General features: G+C 37.5%; 1 protein-coding gene across 2 annotated transcripts in view; it reads right to left on the bottom strand.

The window, feature by feature from the left end:
- RLF (RLF zinc finger) overlaps positions 1 to 21102 on the bottom strand; it is a 74964-nt gene that overhangs the window by 33171 nt on the left and 20691 nt on the right. The window contains exons 2-5 of one of the 2 annotated variants that reach the window (XM_059919761.1): positions 16507 to 16661; positions 15492 to 15573; positions 11270 to 11402; positions 4422 to 4624 (exon numbers count right to left, since the gene is read on the bottom strand). In XM_059919761.1, the coding sequence (XP_059775744.1) occupies positions 4422 to 4624; positions 11270 to 11402; positions 15492 to 15573; positions 16507 to 16661 (573 nt within the window). Of the gene's footprint in view, positions 1 to 4421; positions 4625 to 11269; positions 11403 to 15491; positions 15574 to 16506; positions 16662 to 21102 lie in introns of those variants that run through there. The other variant, XM_059919768.1, reaches the window with a different exon arrangement.

The following is a 21102-nucleotide window of genomic DNA, read 5'->3' as shown; positions in this document are numbered from 1 at the left end:
TACCCAGGAGTAGAACTGCTGGATCGTATGGTAGTTCTATTTTTAGTTTTTTGAGGAACCTCCACACTGACTCCATAGTGGCTGTGCCAATTTACATTCCCACCACCAGTGCATGAGGGTTCCCTTTTCTCCACATCCTCGTCAACACTTGTTATTTGTTGTCTTTTTGATAACAGCCATTCTGACAGGTGTGAGGTTATACCTCATTGTAGTTTTGATTCAAAGTTCCCTGATGGGGCTTCCCTGGTGGCGCAGTGGTTAAGAATCCACCTGCCAATGCAGGGGACATGGGTTCGAGCCCTGGTCTGGGAAGATCCCACATGCCGCGGAACAACTAAGCCCATGCGCCACAACATCATTTACTGAAGAGGCTGTCTTTTCCCCACTGTATATTCTTGCCTCCTTTGTCATAGATTAATTGACCATATAAGTGTGGGTTAATTTCTGGGCTCTCTATTCTGCTCCATTGATTTAGGTGTCTTTTTTTGTGCCAGTATCACACTGTTTCGATTACTGTGGCTTTGTAGTGTAGTCTGAAGTCAGGGAACATGATACCTCCAGCTTTGTTCTTCTTTCTCAAGATTGGTTTGGCTACTCGGGATCTTTCATGTTTCCATACAAATTTTAGAATTCTTTGTTCTAGTTCTATGAAAAGTGCCACTGGCATTTGATAGGGTTTGCACTTTATCTGTAGATTGCCTTGGGTATGGTCATTTTAACAATATTAATTCTTCCAATCCATGAACACAGTATATCTTTCCACCTGTTTGTGTCATCTTCAATTTCTTTCATTGGTGTCTTACAGTTTTTGAAGTACAGGTATTTTCTTCCATAGTTAGATTTATTCCTAGGTACTTTACTCTTTTTGATGCAATTGTAAATGGGATTGTTTTCTTAATTTCTCTGATAGTTCACATTAGTGTATAGAAGTGCAACAGATTTTGTATCCTGTCTTTAGGATTTTCTACATATAATATCATGTCATCTGCAAACAGTGACAGTTTTACTTCTTCCTTTCCAATCTGGATTCTTTTTATTTCTTTTTCTTGTCTGACTGCCTTGGCTAGGACTTCCAATACTATGGTGAATAAAAGTGGTGAGAGTGAACATCCTTGTCTTGTTTGTGATCTTAGAGGAAATGCTTTCAGCTTTCCACCACCGAGTATGATGCTAGCTGTAGGCTTGTCAGATATGGCCCTTGTTATGTTGAGGTATGTTCCCTCTATACACACTTTTTGAGAGTTTTTATCATACATGGATGTTGAATTCTGTCAAAAGCCTTTTCTGCATCTATTGAGATAAACATATAATTTTTATTCTTCAATTTAATGTTGTGTGTCACACTGATTGATTTGTGAATACTGAACCATACATGCATCCCTGGGATAAATCCCACTTGATCTTGGTGCATGATCCTTTTAACGTATTGTTGAATTCAGTTTGCTAATGTTTTTTTGGGAATTTTTACATGTATGTTCATCAGTGGTATTAGCCTGTAATTTTCTTTTTTCGTGGTGTCTTTTTTTTTTTTTTTTTTTTTAAAGCACTTTTCTTTTTTTTTTTTTTTTTTATAGCTACTTTATTTATTTATTTTATTTTATTTTTGGCTGTGTTGGGTCTTCGGTTCATGCGAGGGCTTTCTCTAGTTGAGGCAAGTGGGGGCCACTCTTCATCGCGGTGCAGGGACCGCTCTTCATCGCGGTGCGCGGGCCTTTCACTATCGCGGCCCCTCCCGTCGCGGGGCACAGGCTCCAGACGCGCAGGCTCAGTAGTTGTGGCTCACGGGCCCAGCTGCTCCGTGGCATGTGGGATCTTCCCAGACCAGGGCCCGAACCCGTGTCCCCCGCATTAGCAGGCAGATTCTCAACCACTGCGCCACCAGGGAAGCCCCGTGGTGTCTTTATCTGGTTTTAGTATCAGGGTGATGTTGGCCTCATGTAATGAGTTTGAAGTATTCTTTCCTCTACAAGTTTCTGGAACAGTTTGAGGAGGATAGGTGTTAACTCTTCTCTAAATGTTTGGTAAATTCAACTGTGAAGCCATCTGGTCCTGGGCTTTTGTTTGTTAGGAGTTTTTTAAATTACTGATTCAACTTCATTACTGGTAATTGGTCTGTTCATATTTTCTATTTCTTCCTGGTTCAGTCTTGGGAGATGGTAAATTTCTAGGAATCTGTCCATTTCTTCCAGGTTGTCCATTTTATTGGCATATAGCTGTCTGTAGTAATTTTTTATGATCTTTTGTATTTCTCTGGTGTCAGTTGTGACTTCTTTTCCATATCTGAATTTATTGATTTGGGCCCTCTTTTTTTCTTGATGAGTCTGGCTAAAAGTTATCAATTTTGTTTATTTTTTCAAAGAACCAGCTCATTGAAAGTTTCACTGATGTTTTCTATTGTTTTTTTAATCTTCATTTCATTTATTTATTTTTATTTGGGTTGTGCCGGGTCTTAGTTGCTGCAGGTGGGCTCCTTAGTTTCAGCTCGTGGGCTTCTTAGCTGCAGCACATGAACTCTTAGTTGTGGCATGCATGTGGGATCTAGATCCCTGACCAGGGATCAAACCTGCGTCCCCTGCACTGGAATGCAGATTCTTAACCACTATGCCACCAGGGAAGTCCCTCATTTACTTCTCCTCTGATTCTTTATGATTTCTTCCCTACTACTAACTTTGGGTTTTGTTGGTTTTTGTTTTTGTTTTAGTTCCTTTAGGTGTAAGGTTAGGTTGTTTATTTGAGATTTTTCTTGTTTCCTGAGGATGTTATAAACCTCCCTCTTAGAACCGCTTTTGCAGGTGGATTTAGTGATGTGGTGGACTGGCACAAGTCAATGCCATATTAGAATACATTCAAGGAGAAAAATGTTAAACAGTAAATTCAGACAATGATTCAAGAAATTACACTGAAAGGGCAGGAGAGAAATGGGGTGGTAGCTGGAAGAAGTCTTTCTCTTTTAAAAATGGAAGAACTAACAGCATAAATGCTGATGAGATAGTTACAGCAGAGGGGGAAATTGATAAATGCAGTAGAGAAAGGGAAAACTGCTGCAGCATTATACTTGAGGGGGCAAGCGCAGATGGGATCTGATACTGAAGTCAAGGGGATTGTTGGCCTTAGCAGGGGAAAATAGATATAGTTTATCCTTAGTAACAGAAGAGAAGGTGTAAATGCATAAATGCAGGTAGGTGAATAGATGTCATGGAAATTCTCTTCCAACTGTCCCAGTTTCCTCAGAGAAATAGGAAGAAAGTTCATCAGTGGAGACAGAGATGGGACAGAAGGTATTGTAGCATAGGTTTAAAGAAAAAGGAAAAAGTATGAAATAGTAATCTAAGAGAGTGGGAGAGTGAATGAACTAAAGAAACACAGAGTGACTGAATTAAAGTAAAATCAGTTGCCAGGTTATTCTCCACCTAAGTTTGGCCCCACTGGCGCAGGTAAAGATACAAAACAGGTGGAGGTGTAGGGATAATGAGGATACAGGTTAGTCAAATAAGTACAATTAAGGGAGAGACCAGCAGAGGAATTGAGGGTGTATGCAAAGGAGTGCTAATAATGATTGACTATGGAAAAGCAAAGTAAGGAGAGTGAAAAGCTGATCAGACTGATAGACTGTTGGTCCTGGTGGAGTCTGAATATTAAAGGGAGTGAAGTGTAAAGGTGGAGAGTTTCATTTGGAGAGTAAGATATTTACAGCTGAAATTGTCATAAAAGGTTAAGAATTACTACAGCATAGAACCAGATCCTTGGGATTCCTACATTTAATAAGAAAGTTCAGTGTAGAGGTAAAATGAGAATCCATGTGTAAGACTTGAATGGCAGGTAAGAGAATTAAAGGTAGATGATGGAATATAGCCTTGGAATTCCTCATTTTCTCTGTATAATTTATCAAAAACTCTTAGAGAAAACTAATTCCAACTTTTCTAAGGAAAACAATGATTCAGGTTAAAAAAAAAAAAACCCTGTTTGTCTGCTTAATCATTGTTCAAAATGTATTCATGGTTTCTAAAGTCCTACACCTCTCTGCTTACAGAGTTAAATATATAAACTAACTTAAATAAAGTTAACTGACATTCTCTTTAGTTTATCTCTTGACACCAGTATTAATAATTTCCACATTTCCCAGAGGGAAATCATTAGCTTAAGAAGAAAAAGCAACTTTCATATTTAAAGATTTCAAAGCAAACCATCACCCAAATACATAAACATTCATCTGCATATTCTTTAATTATCTACTTTTCAAATCCACCTACAAGACATAACTTTATATCCAATCTGTTGAACAGTTAAATATACAATTAAAATGGTACTTTTCATAGCCTGAAAAAAAATGAGTCTTTGGTTTCAGCCTGGCATACAATTATTAAAATCTATTAAATTCATAGTTAGTGTGAATGACAACAGCAGTTATTTGCTTTACTTACCTCCTTAATAGCATCTTCATTAGGAAGAATGGAACATAAGCACGTGATATAGGCTTGCTGAAAAGATGACACATTTGAAATTTCTTTAGATTCTGCACATAGTTTTGATAAAGCAGTAGCCTGGGGGATGCAGTTAGATTTCAACAAATGTTTTATTCGCATTTGCAGAAAGAAAGGTCCTTCTTGTGCAATCAATTTATTGACTAGAAAAAAGGAAAAATAAAACAGTTTGATAACATACCACATAACATGTCAAGGTTGTAAAGATGAAAGTTTGATATCTTTTGTTGTTGCTTGTTTTTAGTGGACAAAAAGTCAGCTGATATAACTGGAAGTTTATTCTGATCTCAGTACTCATCTAACAGAGCAAAGAGCAAAATAAATTAATGTTGCTAATTATTCCCACATTACTAAGTAGTTTTATTTTGAATACCATACCTTTTAATAAAGCTACTACTAACATTTCATCAAAATTCATTCTTTCACCTTCTCCTCCCTCACTTTCTGATAAGGATAGTAAGGAAGAATGAAATGAACTATAAACATAAGTACAAGGCAAAAAGGCAAGTATCCTGTGTAATATTAACAACTACCACTTGTACACTTATGAGGTACCAAGCTTTAAGCTGACTGTTTTTATATACCTCTCATTTATTCTTCACACCACCACCAAGGCAAGTATTGTTATCCCCAGTTTAAGGTTAGGAAAATTAATACTCAGAGAAATTAGGTAACTTGCCAAGGATTCCAAAGCCAGTGGTGGTCTTTCCTCTAAACCAGGCATTTCTCAAAGTGTGTTCCACCGACCAAAAGACCTGAGAGATAGTCCTAGAAAAAAAAAGGATTCCTTGGTCAAATCTCTGAACAGTCCTGCAATGAAGAAAACTGTTCACTTTTATTTAACCCAATGTTTCCCAAACTGATTTGACCAGAGAACCCTTTTACACATATCATTAGCACAACGTAAAATCTACGTTCCTGGTTCAGTACACACTTTGGAAAATGCTGCTCTGAGCAGTACTCAATATTAAGCACCTGAACACCGATTTGTACAGTGTTCTGGACAAGCCCTCGATTTATAAATAGTAAATACTTACCAAGTGTGTGGCATCGTTACACAGTATTATTTAAAGAACAGAGGTGGGAATATACATGTCAAGATGAGTGGCAAGCAAACAAACTGCGTTAGATGGTTCACCTAAAACAGTGTTTCTTAAACTTGAAAGTGCCTTCTGAACCACTGCGGGAATCGTAGTAAAATGTAGATGCTAATTCAGTAGGTCTGGGATGGGACCTGAGACTGTGCTTTTCTAATAAGCCTCTCAGGTAAGAGCCATGCTACTAGGTCTACAGGCCACATGTGGAATAGAAATCATTAATATTAATGATAAACCACCGGGATGGTGGGGAGGGGAGGGAGAGACCACTGGCCCAATCTTAACTACATATCAGAATCAACTGTAGAGATTTTAAAATTCTCTTTTTAAAAAAATAGGTAACACCATATATGCAAATGACACAAAATTCAAAAGGCACACCAAAAGGTATACAGTTAAAAGTTGTCTCCGTTCTACTCTGACTCCAGTCCCTTAGTCTCTCTCCCCAAGAAACAATAATCATTTCCAATTTTTTGTTTATCCTTCCAGAAACATTCTTAGTACAGAAGACATATTTCTTTTCCCACTTACTATATCATACGGGTCATTCTATCACATCACTGTACATTGAGAGCTACCTCAATACTTTTAACAAATAAGTATTGTTCCACTGTAGGGATATAATTAATTTAACCAATCCCCTCCTGATACACTTGCAAGTTGTTTCCAATCTTTGACAACTGTCAATAATGCTACAATTTACAGTCCTGTACAGAGGCCATTTCACACATGCACGACTGTATCTATAGCAAAAATTCCTATAAATGAAATTACTGCCAAATTAATCTCCAGAGATTGTACCAATTTACACTCCCAGCACTTATAGGTGGAAGGTGCCCGTTTCCTGTGGCACTTCAGAAAGGTCTGTATTCCAGAGCTCCAACCCTGGAGATTTTGGTTTAGCAGGTAGAGCCTGGACCTTGGGGGTGTGTGTGTGTGTTTTGGTTTTAAATTCCATAGATACTCTAATACACAGTCAAGGTCAAAAGGCATGGACAGAAAATAGATCATTTGCATTTGGACTTTTCCCTATTTTAGTCCCACAAGCACTAAATTCCACAAAATGAACTCACAATCATATCTCAAATAGCTTCTCGTTCCTTACTTCTATTTTCAGTAATGGTATTCTCTCAATCATAAAGAAATGAAATTTTGGCATTATCCTTCCTTGCCAACTCCTTTCCTAAGGAAATCAACTTAGTTACTGTGTCCTAGCAATTATTTTTTAAATTCTCTCCAACCTCGTTCCTCCATATTATTTCCTGCCACATCTGTCCCCTACATCCTGAACTGGTTAATATCAGATTATGCTCTATTTATCTGCTCTACCAAGTTGTATGCATTTTCACAAATCTCACACCTGAAAACAGGCATGTTATCTATACAACCCACCCCCTTCTAAATTCCCACAGCATTTTACTACTTTTACCACACTTAGTTTTCTCTTTAAGTGCAATAATAAATGATTAGAGTGTATGAAGGTTAAGATCTCAGGTTGTGGAATCACAAAACTGAGGTTGAATCATGACTCTCACATATACTAGCTGTGAGGCCCTTGGACAAATTAGTAGACCTGTCTGAGCCTCAAGTTTCTTCATCTATGAAAAGGTTAGTAATATCTACCCCAAAGAGATGAAAGAATCATAAACGAAATACCAGAATGCAAGTAAGACACTGAGCACAGGGCCAGGCAGAGTAAATGCTCAATACTACTTGCTATTATTTGTCCCTGATATCCCCCTTATTACACTGTCAGCAATTTGTGTACAAATACCATGCCTTGTTAACTTTTGTATTCCCTACAGCACTAAGCACAATGCTTTATATATTACAGATGTTTAATAAAACCATGTATTTAGCAACCAATGGTTATCACTTTAATCAATCAAAACCTTTTAGGGCTTCCTTGGTGGCGCAGTGGTTGAGAATCTGCCTGCCAATGCAGGGGACACGGGTTCAAGCCCTGGTCTGGGAAGATCCCACGTGCCGCGGAGCAACTAGGCCCGTGAGCCACAATTACTGAGTCTGCGCATCTGGAGCCTGTGCTCCGCAACAAGAGAGTCCGCGACAGTGAGAGGCCCGCGCACCGCGATGAAGAGTGGCCCCCGCTTGCCGCAACTGGAGAAAGTCCTCACACAGAAACGAAGACCCAACACAGCCAAAATAAATAAATAAATAAATAAATAAATAAAGCAAGGAACATGACTTTAAAAAACAAACAAACAAACAAACAAAAACTTTTAGATATCTCCTCATCTGGGCTCAGATCCTGCCTCCACAGTTTTAACTACACGGCCTTGGGCATGTGTAATCTCTTGCCTGCTTAATGGATTACAGGAGATAGAAAGCACTAATACTGTGCCCATCACAGAGTAGGCACTCTATAAATCGTAGCTATTATTTCTATGAGTTAAAACTATTTTACTCAACATATTACAGCCACAGTTAAACCACTATATCAATTTTTAACACACAGATCAAACTTGCATTTTAAAAATCATTTTAAGTTATGTTAAAATCAATACTTAACTGTATTTTTAAAAAGGAAATCCATCCATACATTTCAATATTTAAAATGACATAATGAAGTGTACACTAAGATGTCTCACTCCCAACTGTGATCCCTTCTGTGTATTATTTTTTCTAAACATTTTAATACAAAAAAAAAGTTTAATCATATACCCTCTCCTCCATCTAGATTCAACAACTGAACTGTTTTGCCATATTTCTTTATCTAGCTTTTCTTTTTCTCAGCCACTTAAAAGTAAGGTGCAAACATCATGACAGTTTACCTCATATATACTTCAACATGTAAAAAATGGTAACATTTAAGGTCCAGCTAAAATTTTTTTTTCTTTTTTAACAGAAAAGAGTGTTTTTGTTTTTACTGAAGGCTCAGGTGGCACATGACAATTCATAAAATGGCTTCAGAGGTAGGTGGTAGAAGGGAAAAAATGAACTGGGGTGGGAAAGAAAAACAACCAGGAAGAATTAAGAGCTGGCTGGTTCCTTCTCAGCTTGATTTAGGGGAGGAAGTTAGTACCTCTGAACAATTAGGATGGATCTCTTCCTTCAACCCTTGGTAAGGGAGAGAAAAAAAAGAACAAAAGGCTGCTGCTGCTTTGGCTCTCCTGAGTCTCAAGGAAAATGGGGAAAAGCCAGTGCTTTGATGTCATGAATTAAGGAGGGGAGGAGGGAACTGGGTAGGGCACAGGTCAGCTGGAAAAACTGGCAGATACCAGATGGTAGCTCTGGGTTTCCTCTAGTTGGAACCACTCTAGAACAGTGGAAGGGGGGTCTCCAAGGTTGATGGGCCTGAGGTCTTTAGGGCTGTGGGCTGCTGCCATCACCATTGGAACCAGGGGTGGTTTGTGGGCACTGGGGCTCAAGTCAGGAACCATCAGTGGGGCTGGGTTTGGTCCTGCCAGCCCTATGTTTTGTGGTAGGCTGCCGGGGTGACCTGGGGTAGAAAGGCGTTTGATACCTGGGTGGGAGGACCTGCTCATTTCCCTGCTGATCATGCCAGGCAGAAGTGTCAACAGCTGGTACTTATTACATACTTCAGTAATAACTGGTTTTTGGTGGGGACGGGGTTACAAAATTCAAGAATTCGTGGCAGGAAAAATAAAAATCTTATACACTTATTTTTTTTAATTCAAAAAACTAAACCAAAAAGCAATACTGAGTTACTTGGAGGCTAAACACTTTGTACTTTTATGCTTCTGATTACTATGTTATTGAAAAAAGGCAATTAATGAAATGATAGTCACTGCTTTCTAGCATCAAATATGTTGATATCTGGGCTGCAAGGACAATGGAGCTATAAAGGAGGCTTTCTAAATCTGTTGACCTGAAATTAGTAAGGGCCAGTTGCAGAAGTAAGCAGGCAACAGGCTGCTCACCACTTATACTGTGGTTCTCAGAAAAATTCCTTACATATGTAGGTAACCTATACCCATTCAGAGTTTATAGATAGTGGGTACTTACTTAATCTTTATTGAATATATAGGATACCATGGGATATTAGGTAAACAGTGCTTCTCCCCATTTCTTGATTTTTTCTATGTGAAAAGAAATTGAGTACCGTTAACTCCTGGGGTGGGGGGGGATATATTTGATTAGTACATTGGGGAAAATAAATTGGGGACATTTAATGCAACTCCATCTTTTCCCTCTGGGGTTTGGGCCTATCTACAAAGGTCATGCATTCTTCACTCCTGAAGCCTTATCTGGACTGGGATCTGCCTAATTCTGGGATCCTTTTGCAACTATTTGGCTCTGTCCTCTAACAACTTTTAATAATAATAAAGGCAATAATTTAGCCTCCACCTGCCTACATTTACAAAAGGATGCCATTTACTGGGAACCTCAACAGAAAACAATAAATATCAATCTATTTTCTATTTAACAGCTATTCTCCTTATTCATTTTTTTTTCTTGTCAGTATAACTGATAAGCAGTAGAATTACCAGAGGAAAGGGACCAAGAGAAAATCTAAACACTCTTATTATCAATCTTCTGACCATACAGAAAAACCCAAACAGCATGTATACAATAGGTTATCAAACTTGGTGAATGAATAAGCTAACTGGAATATTTTAAGATATCAACATTCAAAAGATCTGTCCTGAGACCTGAACTAAAGATCTATCAAAAATGGGACTTCCCTGGTGGCACAGTGGTTAAGAATCCACCTCCCAATGCAGGGGACACGAGTTCGAGCCCTGGTCCGGGAAGATCCCACATGCCGTGGAGCAACTAAGCCCGTGCACCACAACTACTGAGCCTGCGCTCTAGAGCCCGCGAGCCACAACTGCTGAGCCTCCGTGCCACAACTACTGAAGCCCACACGCCTAGAGCCCATGCTCTGCAACAAGAGAAGCCACCACAATGAGAAGCCCATGCACCGTAACGAAGAGTAGCCCCTGCTCGCCGCAACTAGAGAAAGCCCGCGTGCAGCAACAAAGATCCAATGCAGCCAAAAATAAATTTTAAAAAAATTTTTAAATAAAATAAAAATTTAAAAAAGATCTATCTAAAGTGTAAATAAAAACTGTTCTGAAACTCATTCTTATTCCAGAAACATACTTAAAACAGAACGTGATCCTTTTTAACTTTCCACTAACTTAAAGCAAATGAAATCATAATTGTTGGACATATAAAATGAGATATTTTGTGTGTCTAAAATGCAAATGTCAACTATGTCAACTCAAATCCATAAATCTTCTGGACTTAAACTGACAACTTTGTAAGAATTTTCTTTCTTTGCATATCTCTATAAAAATGCTAAATTCCAATGTTTCATAAATTTAAAATAAGAAGTAATTTTTTTTCATAATCCTCAGCTGTAGTAACCAGTAAACAAAATATCATTATAAGCAAAGCTCTACTAAATACCAAGGACTGGAAGCAGATTATTGATTTCTATCTCAGGAACTCTGTATAAACATTGTCAGTCAATGCAACATTTAAAAACAAGTATAAAGGGATACTTTTAAAACACTACATAAATATTTAAGAATCCTTAAGCAAAACATTAAGTGCTAATGGTTAGTTTTTACTATTCAAAGGATAAGAGAATGATTGGCTATAGATACACAGGTGAAATTCACAAAATTTTAACCCAGAAAAAAATTTTAATTCTCTTAGAACTAAATCCTCCTTCAATAGTCAGTATAGTTTTAAGCTTACCTTCTTCTGTTTCTACTGGCTGTTGAGACAGAATTTTAAGAAGAACAGGGTTTTTCCACACCCCCTCCTTGGTAACATGAACCAGTATTTGTAGGTTATTATTCCCAAATTCCAATAATGCATCATGTGACTCCTTAAAAAAAAAAAAAGCATATCCAGAAAACAGGCAATATAAAAAGTCATTTTGCCCTTTCAATATATCTGAATGTCTATGAAAAGACCTATATCTTGGATTTCCTAAAAATAAATAAGCAGAAAAAAAACTATCAAAGTTTTGTGAAATTCTGTTGCTGCTTTTTAAAAAATGAAACTAGGGCATTTTCACTAAGTTAAAGAGTACCTTTAAAATGTTTTCCTGAATTCTCCTAGGTAAAATTATCACAATTTAATTTACATCCTTGAATTACTCAATCATTTTAAGGCCACTGGCACAGATTTCTTTTAAAAAGATTCTGCAGTATTCACACAGGCAACCTATTCCTTCTAAAAGAAGTATGACTTAATGACATCTATTGTTATATATCTTTTTAATTGTTTAAATTCTTCTATCAAAGGACTTTTGGGTTTCCCTGGTGGCGCAGTGGTTGAGAATCTGCCTGCTAATGCAGGGGACACGGGTTCGAGCCCTGGTCTGGGAAGATCCCACATGCCACGGAGCAACTGGGCCCGTAAGCCACAACTACTGAGCCTGCGCGTCTGGAGCCTGTGCCCCGCAACGGGAGGGGCCGCGATAGTGAGAGGCCCACGCACCGCGATGAAGAGTGGCCCACGCTTGCCTCAACTAGAGAAAGTCCTCGCATGAAACAAAGACCCAACACAGCTAAAAATAAATAAATAAATAAAGTAGCTATTAATTAAAAAAAAAAAAGTGGTAACTCTTGGGAAGAAACAGAGAAAGATCGCTTTAAAAAAAAAAAAGGACTTTTAAAATGATAGATGGCTCCAGGGACTTCCCTGGCGGTCCAGCAGTTGGGACTCTGTGCTTCCAATGCAGGGGGCGTGGGTTCAATCCCTGGTGGGGGAACTGTGATCTCACATGCTGCGCAGCCAAAAAATTAAAAAAAAAAAAAAAAAAAGTACACAAAAAAATGATAGATGGCTCTAGCTAAAAGTCATGGAAATGTAAGTTATTAGCTGTCATTCTATCTCCTCAGAAAACAAACAAAATATAATTGCCAATAGTTTATTCTTTAAAATACTTATAAACACAAAGGGCGGGGAGGTAAGGGGTCAGAAGTTTAACGTGACATAAATGATTAAGCATATATCTCACTGTCCTTTATTACTAGTGAGGATTATTGGTTGTTTCCATATTCTAAAATTTTAACTTGTTTTCCCTTAGTTTAGACTGCTGAAATTCTCAAGGAACATAAGCTTTCACTGGTAGCAGTATTTCTTTGGAAAATAAAATATAGGTTAAAAATGTTCACAGACCTAAGACTATAATCTTATATTCACCTAAGTGAAATATAAAAAATAAAGTTCGCTTTTTTCCCCTTAATTTTCATGTCAGAATGACAGGGTTTTAATACACACACACACACGCACGCGCGCACACACACACACACACACACACGCACGCACACACACACACACACACACACCATATACTGAGTTATCTTCTGCTAAGAAAGGGTTTAAAATATAAAACTGACACAGAAAGTGATATTTCCAATTAACAGTTAACTAACAGCAATATTTAAATGCTATAATTTTCCTTTAATGGCTTGAAATGGCTTGACCTGTCCTCAGGCTTCTTTTTACTTAACTTAGGACAACAGGCATTTACTTTGCAGTGAAGATGAAGATTCTATGTCAGAATGTGCTGTGTCTGGTTACCATATTTGTAATACCTAACAGACCTATACCATTACACTTTAGCAGAACACTGTCACCCCCATGATACATAGCAACTAAAATAAAAAGCCACTGTTTGGGTTAAAAACAAAAACAATTTTCTAATTTTTCATCTGTTCAAAATACAGTTTATTCTGAGTAAGAATGATGTGTAATCCTTTATTACATATATATACACATACACATATATATATTATAGCAAAGTTACTTTTAAAAACATTAGGGAATCTCTGGTGGTCCAGTGGTTAGGACTCTGCGTTTCCACTGCAGGGGGCATGGGTTCAATCCCTGGTCAGGGAAGTAAGATCCCACAAGCCTCACAGTGCAGCCAATGAATGAATAAATGAATGAATGAATGAAGAGAGAAGAAGGAAGGAATGAAGGAAGGGAGGGAGGGAGGCAGGGAGGAAGGCACTTTAAAAAAATAAAAAATAACATTAAATAGTCCTTAAAAACTATGATGGAATTTTAAAAGTAATTTAAAAACTTAGATTTGTTTCTTTTTTAAGGTAAAACTATCTTGAAATCTACAATACATAAATACTAGCACAAGATGTTCACTCTAGCACTGTTTACAATAAACAGCAAAGAGATTTGGCCAAATAATTTATGGTGCAACCACATAACAGAATCCCAGGCAGTCATCAAGGGAGAGCTACATATGCAATCCTAGATACATGTCCATGTTAAAATCATTAAGTTAAAAAAAGTTGCAAAAAAACAGGATCTCATTTTTCTTTATTTAAAATTTCATTTCAGAACATATTTTTATATCCATAAAGAAAAGGTCTGGAAGGGTTACACAAGCTGTAAACAGTGGTTGAGAATGCTCTCTGTGGCCTGCTCTTGTAAAACTATTCTCTTACCAAAAGTATCCTCAAAACTACCTGCTGCCTTATCCATTTATCACCTAAAATAAGAAAACCTCAAGGTTTTATGTTTCAGATTTCTACAGGGACCATGTCTTGTATTTATCTGTACCTCTACTGCATTTATTAAACACATATTCAGAAATGTGAATATATATATCCTAAATGTCTGATAAATACCGGGCAAAGTTACACAGGTCGGAGGGAAGGCAAATATTTTATTCAGGCATACGATCTAAGAAAAGAACGAAGAAATATGAGAGTATTCTCTCTTCAAAGGATACTACTAATAATAACAGTAACAGCCTTAATAAGAATAAGTACACTTGCCCTTCTAGAATGTCGTATGCCAGGACAAAATTACTGGCAGGCCGAATGACAAAATCAATATGCTCTGCATGAAAGATGATTTTAACAGCAGCTGTATGAATATGTGAAGAGTTAGGACATTATAGGGATTAAATCAGGCCAAGAACATGACAAAGAATTCTTCTCCTCAAACAGAAAATCTAAAGATTAACATTGTATCATTTCATTTTGGATTTTTTATCCTAGAGGAAAGAAATTTCCAGATAACGAGGTGTGTCTGTTAACATGCAAATCTTTACGTATGCCTTCATGAAACAGGTGCAGGCTACTATGGAGTTTGTGTCCTCGAGGAAGCAGTCAAACAAAGCAAGCTCTAGGTATAAATCTAGGTGTAACTTTGGGCAAGCTAATTCACCTCTCTATGCCTGTCTCCCCATTTATAAATGGAGATTCAAATGATCTCTACGGTATAAGGTTTGCAATTTGATTAAAAGATACAAAATGTAAAAACAATGTAGAGTACTGTTTGGTACATAATTAATGATAATAAATGAATGGTAGCTATTTACTTATTATGTCTATTTTCTTTAAATAGTTTTTCTACCTCTACTGGTAACAGGCAAATTTGCTTCCTATTGTTTTTCCTCCTACCTTACCCTCCCCTCCCCAACTTGCTAATTTCTGATCTGCTCATCTAAGAATTCTGATAATCAAGCCAATATAGGAGCCAACGTAGCTCTCCTGTAAGAAAAATGCATGCACAGAATCTCTGATGACTATTTTGACGGTTTAAGAGACTTAGCATTGTAAGTCCCTGAAGTGTTAGGGGGAAATTACTAGATAAGTGTACTATCAATGAAGCAAATACTGCTACCTTATAAACATATACAATTTTACATTTTTAATAGCTTTATTCTGCCTAAAACTTTGTTTCTGAAGAATGAAAACTTTTTTTGTTGATTTCTAAGCTATGTAAAGGCTAACAAAACCAAATGATAGGGAAAAAAACAACAACTTTTAGCACACTCCCTTCATCTGGAAGGCCTCCTTCTCATTTCATGAACTTACTACCAATATATAATGAATTTGTTTTTGTTCTAAGTTTCCAATTTTAGTTTGCTGGGAGAAATTAACTACGTGTCTTGAATACCTAAACAGAGACCTTTTTTGAGGCCACATCAACTCACCTGTAAAGACTGAAGGAAGAGTACCCAGGCTTCACATGGCAGTTCACTTTCAGACACTGAAAGCAGTAATTCAAAACAACTCCTAGAATATGAATAACTAAGTCAGTATATAACGGTGGTTATAGTCATAATCAAGTACAGTATGACAGTGATACTGAATATACATTTTACATTTATTTAGACCATTTTAAATTTGCTTTTCACTCTTCAAAGTTTCATTCAACATTGTTATATTAACTTTTCAACTTTAAAAAAGAGAAAAAAGAAAAACTATGAGGCTTCAGAGGAGGAATAATGGGATTATAAAACCAGGAATGTTTATGTTGCAAAAAAAAAGTATAAAGTTAGAGGTTTGGGGTTTGGGAAAATAGGAAGGAAAACATGTTAAGACCAGAGAAAAATAAAATGGACCACCCAGACTAGAATTTATCCCACCAAACAATCTGCAAACTGAATCAAGGTGATTCCACAACTGAAAACTAACAGCTGTTGTATTTTTTCAATTTGCAAATAAATACATTAAAGGTGTAACTCTGCTATTAGGCAGCCAAATACTAAAATAGCAGCTAGATTATCATGGACCCTTGGGGTGGTAATCTTATACTGTACCCTGATATTTTCTGCTAGTATAATTCTTAGTTCAAATAATATAATTGTATTGAAGAATTTCACAGTGTTTCCCCCCAAAGTGTTCCTCAAAGACCACCACAGCTTCCAGATACTCTTGTCACTTCACTTGATCTATTCCTAAGGACAGAGAGAAAATGCATCATTCTAAGCCTGAGTAGGAAAAGAGACTCAAGGCAATTAAAGATTATGTTGCTTGGCTGGAGCTTCACTTATACTTTATCTCCTGAAAATGTGAATATAAAGTGCTCAGAGCAAAGGAAATTTCATTCAAAGGTATGACCCTGATGTTGCTTTGAACAGTGTGATGCCATAGTAAAGAGAAGTCAGGCAAACATTACAACCAAAAATACTCAATTTTAAGAGGGATTTAAGTTCTTAAACTTACAGTACTAATCTGCCAAGCACTAAGAGGACATCTTCGCATTCAGTAGTTAAATACGGGCGAGCACTGGCAAAGCTTTGGATGGCAAGTCGATATACCTCCAGAAGATACACAATATGTTCTGATGCATTCTTGCTGCTTGCATATTGCAATAAGGTCTAAAAAATAAAGTTAGAGTTTTAATTATTTAAAAAAAAATAAAGACAATGAAACAAACAAGACTATCTTTGTTCTCAAATGCACTACCCCTTCCTTTTTGTCTAACAGATGCATACACCTTTTATTTGCCTTTTTAGGCTCTGGTTTGTTTAGAGGATTCTATTTTCATCACTTAATGAACTGTTTCTGCTGAGTTAAAGAAAAGGCAGAACTGCTCTTTTGACATGAGAATAAATCTAAGAATAAAGCCATAAAACGCCTATAGCTGTTCTCACTAGAGGTCTGGAGTTACCATCTCTGAAATTCAGTAATGTTTCATTAATACAACATTAAATTGAACACCAACCATGTGCCAATACACTGGGTATACAAGGATAAGAATATGATCCCTGACTTACACAAGAGACTTATTGCTGAGTGTAGCCCTCTCAGCTCTTTTTTCTACACACGTAGAACTTATTAGGCTTAATTTATACTTACCAATTTATAAAAGGTTGAGGTTTTTATTTTTAATGAAGTTTATTTCAAAAACTAATATACATGCCAAATGCCAGTTTATTTGTTTACAATGGGGGGCAGTCATATTACCACCTAGGGTCCCCATTCCCCATACTTTGATGTAAGAGGTCCCATTCCCCATACTTTGATATAAGAGATTATCTGGTGAGTTTAAAATCTAAAACAAAGGAAAACACAACCACAATAAAGCCTGATAAATTACATGTGTTCAAATGACGACAGAAAGCTGGCTTCTGTTCTCTCTGGACAGTGTGGAAAATCTGCCAAATTCTTGTTTGGGGTCTCTCTTTCTAGGTTCCACAAAGTTGCTCTCCCTACTATTAATATATTTCTTTCCTCTAACAACTGAATAGGTTTTGCTTATGCTTAACTGATATATGTCATTAGGTTAAGACTTGAATTGTGCAACTTTCCCCCCCTAGAACACACATTCTAACTGGGCTAGGGAGTTAAGGCTACTTCAATAATAATTTCTTCTAACTTCCTGTCTTCTGATTTTTCTGCTTAGCAAACTACAAATAACTGTGGTGGCACTGCAGGAGTCCACTGATCTTCTGCAGTTTTTTCTGCAGTTTTCACAATAACAGTCCCTATATCTGTTCTGATAATTAAGAACTGACTGGTCTTGATTATTTAAAACAAACAAACAAACAAACTTAACAGGGAAATATATGATCAACCATTATACCATATACAGTAAAAGCTCTCTTAACTAACACATTGGATTATCTGATCTTTGCATACTTGAATGATCAAGCCAGTTAAGCTATATTAGTACACCCATTTCAATTCAGTATCTTGCTGCTTTATCACAGTCACTCTAGAGAAGTGGGCTCTTTCTGTTATTTTCAGAAAAGCATTATATCCCCATCTAATCAAATCCCAAATTTTAGTAAAATAAGAAAAAAACAATAATAACAGAGGATCATAAAACTGACCCCACACCAATCCTTTCTAGCTAAAACAGTGAAGAGAAGGAACACAGAATCGTGTACTTATCAGTTACGTAAATAACATTTCACATAATCTCTCTTAAGAAATTTATTAAAATCTATGTCAGAGGGGCTTCCCTGGTGGCGCAGTGGTTGAGAATCTATCTGCCTGCTAATGCAGGGGACACGGGTTCGAGCCCTGGTCTGGGAAGATCCCACATGCCGCGGAGCGGCTGGGCCCGTGAGCCACAACTACTGAGCCTGCGCGTCTGGGGCCTGTGCCCCGCAACGGGAGGGGCCGCGATAGTGAAAGGCCCGCGCACCGCGATGAAGAGCGGTCCCCGCACCGCGATGAAGAGTGGCCCCCGCTTGCCGCAACTAGAGAAAGCCCTCGCGCGAACCGAAGACCCAGCACAGCCAAAAATAAATAAATAAATAAATAAAGTGTTGTGTTAAATTTAAAAAAAAAAAAAAAAAAAAAAAATCTATGTCAGAAAGAAATTGTTTTAGGTCAGCAAATTACTTACGGTCTGCATTGGCTAATCTGAAAACCAGAGGGCTTTACAAATTTATATTCAGTACCAGATTTTATGCTCCTGAGGTCAGATTTATCTTATCAATCTTTACAGGCCTAACACTCTTCTACCCCCTTCCATCTTGATAGGACATTCAAGTCTCATCAAATGTTTACTGAATAAATTTACCATTTTACTGAATAAACTCATCATTCTATTCACTTGACAAATATTTTTTGATAGCCTACTCTAGTAAGGAGCTAGGTACTGGGGGGAAAGAGATGGGGGCCTATCCTCGTGGAGCTTTCAGAATGAGTCAACACAGCATGATAGTTGAAACCACACATGCAAATTAACCCACTACTGGCTAAAGTATGCAAAGAGAAGGGCACAGTACATACAGATGAGGTTATTCTTTCCACAGTCCACCTTCCCACTCAGAAGCTCCTGCCACCAATCTAGTATCTTCTGACACAGACATTCCATTAAGACTCCCAACAAGTTACACAATTTCAAAGATTCAATACCCCATGACTATTTATGTTTACATTTTTCCCTATACTGATTTATATATTTTTTATATTCCTAAATCTTTTCCCCCTTACATGTTAATCACATTAAGGTGTCCTTAACATGTCCACTATGAGCATACTCTGGACATTGGAAGAATCACTGGAACAATCTTCATTATCATCTTTTTAAAAAATGCAAGATTAAAATGAATGAATTATAGCCATCCAAATGACATTTTAAGTACCTCATGTAAACAAAATTCCATCAGAAGCAGAAAAGTAAAGTGGAAGTCTCTTATTTTTTTTAGACATTTAAATTTTAGACACCAACAAAATTGAATAAGAAAGGGGCAATAAATGATAACTATGACTCCCTCAAGTTCACTGGCATTCTTCAGAGACCAAATTAATGGCCTCTTCTCTTTGTTTCAGTAAATTCATTTACGCTACAAAAGCTTACTATGTGGCAATACTGTGCTGGGTACTAGAGATGAAGACTCTTATCCTGTCCTTAAAGAACTAAATACACTGAGAGGTCAGATAAATTAGCCCAATCAGGTACCATTTTTGATTATTTTAAACATTCTTACTGGGGTGCTCTCATTCATATCCCAGGCAGATTATCTCTCAAGTCCTTGCTGTATACCTCAAATGCCTGTTAGACATTTCCATCTGGATGTCCTAGTCAAATCTAAAATTCAACATGTTGAAAACAAACATCTTCCCCAGCAAATATGTTCTTCCTCCTATGTTCCATCTGCTTCTTTTCAGGAGCCAGAGCTAAAAAAACCTGTCTTTGAAACCACCACACCGAAGTTTGCTGATTCAACTGCAGAAATACCTTTGTCTGTGATCTTATGCTTTGATTTCTACAGCCAGCGACCTAGACCAGGCCCCCAACATCCCTCACCTGGAATGCTACAACAGTTTACTTCTCTAGGCTAAATATCCTCCAGTTCTGTGTATGTGTTGTAGTCATAACGTATTTGTACACACAAAAAATTAATGCACAGGGAAAAAAACTAGAAGGAACTCAGCTAATATGGTTATTAGCACTGGAGTAGTAGTAGGATTATAAACAATTTTCTACCATTTTTATAATTTTCTGAAATTCTTCCCAAATTTTCTTTAATAAGTATTATTATGTTTACATTGAAGGAAAGAATCTCTTCCCTATCCCAATTCTATCTATATTCCTCACTACATGGTTTCATACATTCCTTACTACATGGTTTCAAAGAGGTTGGTAGCATCCTGACTATTCTCTGAAACTATCAAGGAAGGAGAATTTTTTTCTTCATGATGGTCATATTTTATGCAGGGATGCATTCCAATTTAAAACTCAAATGGTTCAAGACTAATTTTTCCAGTGGAATAACCATAGTTAATATTTTTGAGCACACAGTATGCACTAGGTATCTTCCTAAGAGCTTTACATGCTATGAACATTTAATACAACAACCTGATGAGCTAGGTGATTTATCATCAGCTCATTTTTTAAATGGGGAAACCAAAGCACAGAGAGATTAAGTTATTTTCCAAAAGACACCTGGTAGTAAATGTTAGGATTTGAACTAGGGTCATCTGACTCCAGAGCCCACACTTAATTACTTTGCTACAAGACTTTTCAGAATGCACAATTTCACAACTGTTTTAGGTGTGTTTTAAAACTCTACTTCCGGGCTTCCCTGGTGGCGCAGTGGTTGAGAGTCTGCCTGCCGATGCAGGGGACACGGGTTCGAGCCCTGGTCTGGGAAGATCCCACATGCCGCGGAGCAACTAAGCCCGTGAGCCACAACTACTGAGCCTGCGCGTCTGGAGCCTGTGCTCCGCAACAAGAGAGGCCGTGACAGTGAGAGGCCTGCGCACCGCAATGAAGAGTGGCCCCCGCTCGCCGCAACTGGAGAAAGCCCTCGCACAGAAACGAAGACCCAACACAGCCATAAATAAATAAATAAATAA

The sequence above is a fragment of the Balaenoptera ricei genome, chromosome 1 (assembly GCF_028023285.1).
Source record: "Balaenoptera ricei isolate mBalRic1 chromosome 1, mBalRic1.hap2, whole genome shotgun sequence".
In the NCBI taxonomy this organism is placed as follows: domain Eukaryota; kingdom Metazoa; phylum Chordata; class Mammalia; order Artiodactyla; family Balaenopteridae; genus Balaenoptera; species Balaenoptera ricei.
The sequence above is the reverse complement of the archived record's forward strand: the minus strand, read 5'-3'. Positions and strand labels throughout refer to the sequence as shown.